This window comes from Bufo gargarizans, chromosome 11 (genome assembly GCF_014858855.1).
Source record: "Bufo gargarizans isolate SCDJY-AF-19 chromosome 11, ASM1485885v1, whole genome shotgun sequence".
Lineage (NCBI taxonomy): Eukaryota > Metazoa > Chordata > Amphibia > Anura > Bufonidae > Bufo > Bufo gargarizans.
This window is the reverse complement of record NC_058090.1, coordinates 54,695,923-54,707,051: the sequence shown is the minus strand read 5'-3', so window position 1 is coordinate 54,707,051 and position 11,129 is coordinate 54,695,923. Positions and strand designations below refer to the sequence as shown.

At 40.6% G+C, this 11,129-nt stretch overlaps 1 protein-coding gene across 2 annotated transcripts in view; it reads right to left on the bottom strand.

Moving 5' to 3' along the window:
- Positions 1-269: 269 nt before the first annotated feature.
- Positions 270-11,129, bottom strand: part of FMN1 (formin 1) — a 222,414-nt gene continuing 211,554 nt past the window's right edge. For both annotated transcript variants that reach the window (XM_044271832.1, XM_044271831.1), the window contains exons 15-18: positions 10,105-10,156; positions 8,743-8,892; positions 3,575-3,659; positions 270-1,686 (exon numbers count right to left, since the gene is read on the bottom strand). In XM_044271832.1, the coding sequence (XP_044127767.1) occupies positions 1,642-1,686; positions 3,575-3,659; positions 8,743-8,892; positions 10,105-10,156 (332 nt within the window). In that variant the 3' untranslated portion in view covers positions 270-1,641. The remainder of the gene's footprint in view (positions 1,687-3,574; positions 3,660-8,742; positions 8,893-10,104; positions 10,157-11,129) is intronic.

Here is an 11,129-nt window from a genome sequence, read left to right as displayed (position 1 = left end):
ATTCATAGGTCACGTGGCCTAGGCGCAGCTCAGCGCCATAGAGGTAAATGTGGCTGAGCTGCAATACCAAGCACAGCCGCTATACAAATGTACAGCGCTGTGCTTGGTAAGCACGGAGAAGGCCGCAGCGCTCACAGTGCTGGTGCCTTCTCAAAGACCCCCACTGATCAGATAATGATGACCTATAATAATCTGAGGATAGGTCATCAGTATTAAAGTCTTAGACATTTTTTTAAAAACTTCACCCTTAATGACAAAAACTGCTGAAAATGTTTAATGAAGACCAATTGAAAACAATGCATTTTTGTTTGTTTTTTAATTCCCAAAATGAGTAAAATGCAATAATAAAATATGCCCCCGAAGGTGTTCATAGCCTTTAATTCTCTTTAAAACCCTCAGAAATCCTAAACTAATAAAGAGGGTACAAGCAAAAGTGTTAGTGGCTGTGCCCACTGTGTCATCAAGGATAACTAAAAGTTGCCACAAACCACATACACGAGTGATGCTGCTCAATTTCTTACCATCTTATAAAGACATAGTCTCTCAGTTATAGATTTATAAATACAGCCCCCGCGACATGTTTCGGTGCAGCCAGAAGGTCCTAAAGAGGCTGCATGTGGTTTTTCTGAAACATGTCAAGGGGCTGCATTCATACATTTTTGAGAAAGTGGACAGCAGCGAGTTCTCTACTAATGAGAATGTACAATACCGCAGTTGGTTTTTGACAACTTTGACTTATTCTTGAAGACACAGTGGACATTGCCGCTAACTTTCACCCTTTTGGTTAGAGTAGGATTAGTCAGGTTTGGTGGAATATTCCATATTGTACTTTAAGAAAAAGCAATAAGACAATCCAAACTGAATGAATGCAACTTGGGGAAGGTCATTCAAAAAGGGCAAATAGTGCACAACAGTGGGGTTCAATGTATCTTTGTGTGCCATGAAGAGCCACCTCATTGATGCCACATATCCTCCCGTCCACAGGCAGGTCACTAAACCTCCCTACATCTGCATATGTACGAATATAAAAGCAACATAAAACATAACATTAATGTAGTGCAAGATTTTTAGCTGCTCAATGAATATTGAGGGTAAAGAAGAACAGAAACAAAACACATATATACTTGGCTGCAACCTTCATGAACCAGCTACAGAGCAGTCATCTGGCAAAGTCTGTACAACTCAACTATATATTGAACACACGGAGAGCATTTATTAACAGATATTATCCTGCTTACATACATAAATAGATTTAGATTTATATATTTATCTCAAATATTCTATACAAGAATATACATATGCACATTAAAAAAAAGAACAGAATTAAAACAATTTATAGCAAATAGGTTTAATCCTTCATATGGGATTACAAACAGTCCAGATTATTTTACTAAACCTATTTGCCTATTTAAAGCTTTCTCTTTCTCCCCCACTGGGAGTTTATACACATGAGCTATATAGGGCCCCTACACTTGACAGGGGCCATGTTAACGACTGATGTCTATTTACATATATACGGTAGGTCTGTATAAAAGTAGAGGTCTTAGCTTCGGGAGGGATTCGTCTCAGTTTTGTCAGGCAGGTTGTGAGCTTCCAACATGGCATCTCATTATATCGGCGATTGACACATATGGTCATAGCTCAGTTGTTGGTGACACTTGCTTCTTTCTGCCGTAGTTTTTCTTTCTGTAATTTGCGAAGGGAAAAAAAATGTTTTTTCATCTTTTGGCACATATAATAATGAGACTCGAAAGATCTTTCTGATTTTATTTACTATTGAACCTCTTAAACTCATCACCTGCTTGACAGAGGTCATTGTCACCAGACTCCGAAAATACAAAGAGTTGGTCAAGTTTTTTCTCTAATAGGTTACAGACTTGACATGGTTCCTCGCACCTTAGTGAAAGTGGTTTCGAGCCACCTCCTAATCGCATCCTTGCCTTTCAGACTGGCTGCGGCAGCAGACATAACACAGAGACATCTCCTCGTTAAGGCTGTCTAATGACGTCTTTCTCTCTGTACAAGCTGGATCAGATTCTGTCTGTGCACGAAGACACATTTCAGCCAATACTTCGATGGTTTATACAAGTCTGGGGATATCCACTGGACTGGGGCATCAATTTAAGTTAGCAGACTCAAGCCTCAAAGAATCAATATGATTTGTTTAATTGTTTCTTATATAAATGTGCAACCTGTGATAACGTAAAATACTGTGCAGTCGTTTTCAAGAGTGATTGCATGGAAGCTGGGACATGTTTTACAGACATCTATAGTTGGTCATTGCATTATATAGATTTTGGGATGGCACAGTCAAATGTCTGGAGATTGTTTTGCCTTGCAGGTTTCATAGCTGGCAGCGAGGAGTAAATTTCTTGAAATTCAGGTTGGATTTGATTCAGACAAATCATTTCCAAATTAGACCCAAATCGAAAGTGCTCCAATTGCCCTGAATAGTTGTGGATGACCTTCTGGGGTCTCTAAGGACCATATGCAACTAATTTCAAGCTCTTTAATGCCAAGCCAGCATTAGCAATCTTAAAGTAAAAGCAATGTATATGGTTATGGGTAAATGCATGGCTGCTGGTGATAAACACCATTTTTAAAAGCAAACTGCAATGTAGGATTTTTCGGTATAAAAAAGAAAAGAAAAAAAGTTTGCCTTTTGGCAGCAAATGCCTGCAGATATGTATACACAGACACTGCCTGAGGTCTTGTGATTCTCCTACTTTATCTTTCCTGTCTTTGAATCTGAATAATGGTTGACGCCATTGTGAGAAATTCACCTGAATCGAAACGGCAAAAACTTGAATTCACATTTGAACCAAATTTTTGGAAAAATCTAAGACGAATTCGACTTGTTCAGAATCAATTCACTTATATGTGGTAGCTAGGCTTCCGATCACCTGGTACAAAGTTTTAATTAGCTATAGCTATATAGTTAGGGGCTCATGCGCTAGCCTCAGAGAAGAGAGAAGGAGGGGAATAAACATGGCTGCAGCCTGAGAGAACAATGCACTGCGTTTCTATTGCATTTTTCATGGTCTGCAATTGTGATAATTGAATAAAAGCAAATAACAGACACATAAGAAGATTATGTTACATTTTGAAGCTTTAGGATTCTGGGTTTAGTTGCCCTTTAATGATGTTGCCTTCTGCTGCCACATGGGGAGCTTATCCTGTATGGATTTATTATATAGACTACCATTTTAAAAACAGTCTACACTGAGCTCTCCCTACATTGTAAAAAATAAATAAATCTACACAGGTTAAGATTTCATAGAGATTTCTTAGGTTAAGTTCATAAAGGTTTTGACGCCTCTATAATCTGGTTACGATCAGTGGCGTCCATATAGGTTTAGTCCAAATTGCAGGTCACACTGAAGGTGCAGCTAGACTAAAGGCAGACCCTTCATTTCAAGTTTTAAAGTAATAGGTTTTTAACTTTTTCTTTTCATTGTACAATAAAAGATCTGGTGTTCTTGCTTTCTAAATTTGTAAATCTGTAAAATGTTCTACATCTTGCAGACGAAATTCAAATTAATAATGTCAAGTCTTTACAACAGGTAATATTTACCAGACTGGCCGCTGGGTTAATCTTTTTAGTTTCCACTTTCTTTTCTGCAGTCAATTTAGTCACAGACTCCTGAGCCAGACGAAGCCTGAAAAGATAAAAGGTGATTTAAAAAAAATTATGAAAAAAGAAAAATCCTAGTTCAAATGAAAATGCACTTTCCTATGACCAGTAGTCAATTTTTCTGCATCTAGAACCAGAAGTGTACAAAGTTAGCAAATAGTCAGTGGTAAGGACACATGCTAGTCCTATACAGTAGTAAGTACACCTCAGGTGGGGTGGAAAATGCTGATGTCCAAGAGGCACAATCTTCATGCCACGTACACAAACCATTTACTACTACGTATCACACAACACACTATACATAACATCTTGTATTACTATTATTAAAACCATCCTTTATTACTGGGAGTGATCTAATAATCCACAAATAAAATTGGCCGACAGCCTGAAAAATTATTTCCACACCATTTTCGAAAAGGGGCAAGATGAAGTAGAGGCATAGAAGGCAGTTGCTTAAGGCACTGTTAAAAGGGGGGTGCAAATAATGGATTTAAAAAGAAATCCTGAGGGAAGTGAGGGATGGGGCAAGGAGAGTAGCAGAAGATGGTGGACTCCACTACAAATAAGTAGGTTTGGAAAATTCCCTTGCATTAAGAACTGTACCTGCATGGAGGGGGTGGAAGCAGGAGTGCACCACCAATGAGGCCAGGTGAGGCGATCACCTCAGACAGCACCAGGTAGGGTTAAGAGGGGGGCAGCCGAAGGGCCATGGGCTGAATGGATGGGGTTAGGTTAAGAAATGGGTATTGGGAATGGCAGGGGGGCAGTTACAGTTTTCGCCTCATGCAGCAGAAAGGCTAGGTGCACCCCTGGGTGAAAGAATATGCTTAGTATGTATTATAGATGAGAACTCTAGGCATTTGCACAGAAGAGAAATGATGAATTAATGACTCCCCATCCCACAACCATCATGTTGCACTTTAGGAATCAAGGAAGGAGAGGCACATTATGAAGACACCTTCTCCTACCCCAACTTTCTAGCCATCCGTCCAGCAGAATACAGTTTATAGTAGTTTGTGTTTTGCCTATACAATGTCTGCAGCAGAACCCTGCAAGGAATATCACATATTCACCTTTTCCCAGTTGCACATCAACATTTCTGTTGTGTTATTTAGTATTCTCGATAACTGAAATAGCTTTTTTTTTTTCTCTACATAAGACAAATCCACATAAGACAAATGCAATATTGTGAAGTATTAGAGAAGAGGGCTCACCAAAGCTAAGGGCGCTATCACATCAGTGCTCTCTATTTCTGTTCTTCTGCTCCATTATAAGAGCAGAAGAATGAAAATAACCGAAGTGCCGGATTCGGCACATAACTGACAGGAACGGAGCCTAACAGATTGCATTGGCTATAATACGATCCATTTGGTTTCTGTTTGGGAGAACATTTTTTTTTATCTGAGAAAAAGGTCCGGCATGCTACCTCCAACGCAGTTGTGAACATTCCCTTAAGTCTGGCCATTTTAAACTCTGCTTGAATTGTTGTTCATTTTTATAAAAGAAAATAGATAGGAATATGAATAGGAAATAAAAAAGGCATAAAGCAAATACAATCTAGGCAAGAAGTAGAAGTGTTATGCAAAATCATCTGGAAATGTCTGCATTAAGTGTGTTGCCACTTTAAAAAAACATCCCCCACTCCCCCGCTAAACCTTTAGATGTCCCACAGGAGGCTACAGATTCAACTCCAAAGTATTACATGCATCTGGTTACCCTTTTCCCACCACACTGAGTTACACTGCTTAAATCTCTTAATTGATTTATTCAAGTCAATAAAATAAATGCCACGGAGCCCCATGCTGCTTAGTTCCCAGGTTTATGGTGGAACAAGACATTCAGACAACATTAAAGGAAAGAAGCATGGGGACAGGGGAGTGAACAGCATGCAGAAATCAGCACACTTTTTATTAGCGCTATATAATGATATAACTAATACATGGTCATGATGCTGGAGGGTGGCCACCTAGGTGTTAAGCAGTGGTGCTTTATAGAAAGGCAAGTTTTTTCACTGTAGCTCTATAGCTTGGTGGATAAAGGGGCAAAGAAAGCCAAGTTATACTTAATGTTGTCTAGTCATCTTGGCAAGGGGTGAGCACTGGATTTAAAAAAACGAATCCTTTCAAGTGAACCCTCTCGATTTTTTCAGATGTTTTCATTAGCCTAGAGATGAGATGTACGAACTAAGACCTGAAGAGGAACAGCATTGTAGTGCTTCATAGGGTCTTGTTGTACATTAGACATTTTACAAAAGTAGCTATAGTGGGGTTCACAAGTAGTAGTTGCACCTGGGCCCTTGTGCCTGAGGGAAGCCACATTAGAAGGCACCAGTTTAAAATGGCACATGGTAGGTGGGGTTCTACTACAGATTTCTGCACTGGGCCCAGGAGCTTCTGGTTAGTGTATGCCTCTGAACTGAATGTATATTTAAAGCACTGTCCAGGCCCAAAGGTAGGTTCAATAGGCAAGTGGTACTAAGGTGAAATACCACAGGGTAATCCTAGAGAAATAAAGATATAGGACCGCCACTTTAAACTTCTTTTTTTTTTTAAACAAACCAGATACCCTTATTAGATTTTCAATTCCAACATATTTGAAGCATACTGGCCATCTTTGTATTAGATGGCTGCCTCCTAGAAGACTGTTCTTCAAAGCGATTTTGGGTGGTACTCTCCAAGAGGCTATCCCCATTATTTTCTGTCGTCATTGTGGTTGCTACTACTGGCTGTTGTGGTCATGTGTCACGGAACAACCCATCATTACACTCTGTAGACACTGGGAATAATGTAGCATATAGAGTTGCAACATCTTGCTTTCAGTGCTAGATTCCAGACTGAAGACTTGGACAAAGTCTATAATGAGAAAGGTTATCATATATTCTGTGATCTAATTCTGAATTCAATTAACCTATAATAATAGTATTCATATGGTAGATGAGATATATGGGTCTCAGGCTAATTCCAGAAGAGCATGTTAGGTCCTGGATACATGTTCCCTTTGACAGCCAATTTCCCAGATCGAACACTGCTCCTCTGACCTGAACTCACAGCATCATAGTGATTTTCTGCCCAACTGTGGGTCTACTGTGCAGCACTCAACGCCATAAGCACAGTACAGTAGATCCACAGTCAGGCAGGAACTCTCAGCATCATAAATCATTATGATGCTCTGAGTTCAGGTCAGAGGAGCAGTGTTCGGTCTAGGAAATGCAGCTGTGACACACATGAAATTAGTCTTAGGCCGAATGCACACGACCGTGGAACACGGATGTGAGCGATCCGTAGTATCTCGGCCTGGCATCCTGCTGAGAGCAGGAGCGCACACAGCGTCATTGGTTGCTATGATGCCGTGCGCTTCTTGCCGTCGCTGCAGTACAGTAATACACCCGTATGATCTATACGGGTGCATTACTGTACTGCAGTGGCAGCACAAAGCGCACGGCGTCATAGCAACCAATGATGCCGTGCGCTCCTGCTCTCAGCAGGATGCCAGGCTGGGATACCACGGACCGCTCACGTCCATGATACCACGGTCGTGTGCATTCAGCCTTAAAGCATATAGTACCTAACCTTTAAGCATACTTTTCATTAGTCAAAAGTACAGTGTGTGTACATGAGGAATAACAGTTTCTGGCCATTACATGACTTGTATCTGGCATTTTTACACTTTTCTCCTCTGTATGATAGATCTTTAGTCTGCAGTTCTCTCATTTCTGGTTGGTGGAGACAAGTTTTCATCCAGTGCAGCCAGAAAGTAGAGGATAATCTGCTTCCTAACATTCTCCATCTCATTCTGAAGCAGTATCTGGATCATGGAGGACTTCGAGAAGTACTGACCTGAAAGGATATGAATATAGCACTTAGGCGGAAATAAAAACTTGCTATTTATCTACAGCAGACTCTTTGGTGTCTGTCATGGATTCTCACTTAGCTCCTGCTCTCTCCTTTCCATAAACTTGTATGGGATAATGCAATCGGGATCTTCAGTGAACAGACAGCTGTGCTACTCTCGCCAAGACAGATTTCTGATGACAAAGTCATTTTAGAAAATTAAGGGGGGAGGGGGCCTTGAGAAACAGCATTTCTTTCTGATAAGATATATTAACAGGTTTCTTACAGTCGCTTGTACTGTTGATTTATGCAAAGTTGTGTGAAAAGTTAAAGGTTTTTTACATGGGCTGATCATCACTTCATTTGTTGGATGATCGGGTCTTTTATGGGAGTATAAAAATGCTCGCTATTATAAACAGGGGATGTGCTGTTAACATAAAGTGCATTGAGGATCAATGAAGTAATAACCATTGTTCGGTCCCCATGCAGCTTCCAATGGCCTGAGTAAAGGCTCTTGATATTAGCACCAATAGGTTTAACTGGTTTATTTACTTCACTTGAGTGGTATATTGTATTATCCTTACATACTGCATATCATTTTTTTTACCTATGGAAGATTCCAGCTCTATAATTGCTGTAATAAAATAAATAGTTTAACAGATATGGCCATATACCTGCATTCAATTCCAAAAACACACAGCGATGATAGCGCTGTGCTTAGTGTAATGGGAAATCTGTTACTTCTTATGTTCCTAACCTACACTCAAGTCTGCTCAGGCCACAGAATGACAAATCCCAAGATGGCCAAACATTGATCAGACTCTGACCTGCTACTACTGAAAAAACAAACATACGGCTTGTTCTGTCCATTCGCAAAGACAGGAGTTTCTGGAGTTTGACTGTTGGGGACCAACATCAGCTTTATTTTAAGTCAGACACCAGAGAAAATGAGAAAAAAAAAAAAAAGATAAGAGGAAAAAAAGCAACCGAGATGGCGGGGGAATCTGTTCCAAATTAGCAGAGGTCTCCTTTCATTTTACTAGCAAGTAATTGGAAGCGGTAAAGAAAAGTGTAACTTATCGGATCTGGCGTGTTTATCTTTTCGTGAGGACAGGCGGCCGCTGGCGGGTTCCCTCTGGAGCCCTGGGGGGGAAATCACCTTCCCTTGATGTCCATTTGATCCGAAAAGAAAACAAAGGCGCCTGTGGAACGAGCGAGTATAATTTGGGCAGCGCAGATGCTGAGTAATGCAAGGAAGGGCCTTGATTGGAAACGTACCTTTCTGTGGAGAAAACTTTGCTCTCTCGTTTCCACACAGCCTTGAAGTCGGTGCTGAATTCGTACCACACCACGAAGAAGGAATTGGGATTGACTTCCTTCTCACCAGACCTTGGCTTGGCTCCAAAAAATCCAATGGTTTCTTCAAAGCTGTGAGTGAGAAGAAGAGTTGTCAACAAAAAAAAACTCCTGATGGACACAATATCCATCCAATCCCTTGAACAATAAAGTCTGAACCCGTACAACCCTTCAAGTTTAACCCCATTGTCGTAATTGTGTACAAACCATAAAGCAAGGCTTTATACAGTGTGATTCCCAATATGTGCATAAAAGTAACAAGCAATCACAGGCACAATTCTTTTTGCAATTTTCTTTCTCTTAGGCCTCCTGCACACGACCGTATGGTTTTGCGGTCCGTTTTTAACAGATCCGTTTTTTGTTTCAGTAGTGTTTTCGTTCCGCTTCCGTTCCATTTTTCTACTTGGTTTCCATTTGTGATCCGTTGTTTGCGGATCACAAACGTAAACGGAAGCATACAATAATGTTTAAATAGTAAGTACATAAAAAAATTGGGCTGGGCATAAAATTTTCAATAGATGGTTCCGCAAAAACGGAACGGATACGGAAGTCATAGGTATGCATTCAGTTTTTTTGCGGAACCACTGACTTGAAAGGAGCCACGGATCATTATTTGCAGGGAATAATAGGACATGTTCTATGTTTGAACGGGACAGAAATACCGAAACGGAAGGCAACGGAATGTAAACGGAAAAAAAAAAAACTGTTTGCAGGAGGCCTTAGGGCTCATGCACATGGCCTTATGTATTTTGCAGTCTGCAAAACGCAGATCTGGAAAAAATACGAATGGCGTCCGTGTGCATTGCATATTTTGCAGAATGGAACAGCCGGCCCCTAATAGAATAGTCCTATCCTTGTCCGTTATGCGGACAATATTAGGACAAGTTTTATTTTTTTGCGGAACAGACATGCGGATAAACGGAAACAGAATGCACATGGAGTAACTTAATTTTTTTTTTACAGACCACAGTCCCAACACATTTACTATAATTTACGCCAGAAACTGGTACAAATTATAACTGAAGTCTACGTCACCTATGATTTGACACACAAAGGGACAGAGTTATGCCTAATATATTAAGAGACCTGCGCCTCCAATATAAACTAGATCAACACTGACATAAAATACCAGTCTTGATGAAAATCCAGCCCCCTCCATCCATGTGTACATATTATCTGAATTGCAGTTTTTAGATGAGATGCCTCAAGAAGAGCACATTCATTTTTATCGATCGGACAGGGAACTGTAAATTGAGTTGTACAAGAAAAAGTATAAAAGTTTACCTGATTTGTGCTTTGCTTAGATTATTTCCTTCAGTTTTATGTTCATCTTTGGCTGAAAAAAAAAAAGCAAAACCGCAGATTATAAAATCAATGATTGACTCATTCTTTGCACTGTTGCAGGAAGATTCACACCACCACTATAGCAGGTGGAAAATTGCATGGTTGGGATTCATTTTATAAAATCCATTAACTTCAAAGTAACATCTGGCAACTCAAGCAAAATACTTCAACAGCCAAAATACTAGAAAAGCGGACACGCAAAATACAATACCAGCCACGTGCATCATGCATTACCCCTTCCAGAGGTCCTGTTCTTCTCTGTAAAATGGACAAGAATAGGGCATGCTCTATTTTTATTTATTTTTTTGCGCGGCCGTGGAATGGACGTACAGATGCGGACAGCACAAGGGGTGTTATCCGAATCTTTTGCAGCTCCATTAAAATGAATGGTTCTGCATCTGATCAACCAAAAATACAGCTTGCATGCAGACAAGAAATATGGTTGTGTGTATGGGGCCTAACCCTGTAGTTGGAAAGTTGGAAGTTTTCTGTTTCCTGGCAAAAAAGTGACTAAATATTCCCTAGCAAAACTGTCATGAGCCACTTTGGAATCGGCAACAGAGGTAAGTACTTCAATCACTTTCAATACAAATTTCCAAGTGACTCAATAGCGCTGCTCAGTGACCATTTTGTTGGGGGGTCACAAGAAACCTCTGACCAGAGGGGAAACTAACGGCTCAAGGGTCCTGGTGCAAAAGTTTTGTTTGGGCCCCCCCCTTCCTTCAGGGCTTTGTGGCCAGGGGTAGGGGAGCACCTAGCCTTCATGCTGCCTGAGGCAAAAATTGAAATGGCACCCCTCCCATGCCAAATTCTTGAGCTATCCTCTTCCCTCCAGCCAGAGGTGTAACTTGACCAGCATACACTTGCTATACTACTGGTGTCTTCTTATTCTTCACAAGAGTCTTAGGGGCCCATCAGGCTCCTGGGCCTGGTAGCGACTGCTACCTCTGCTCCTCTATAGCTAT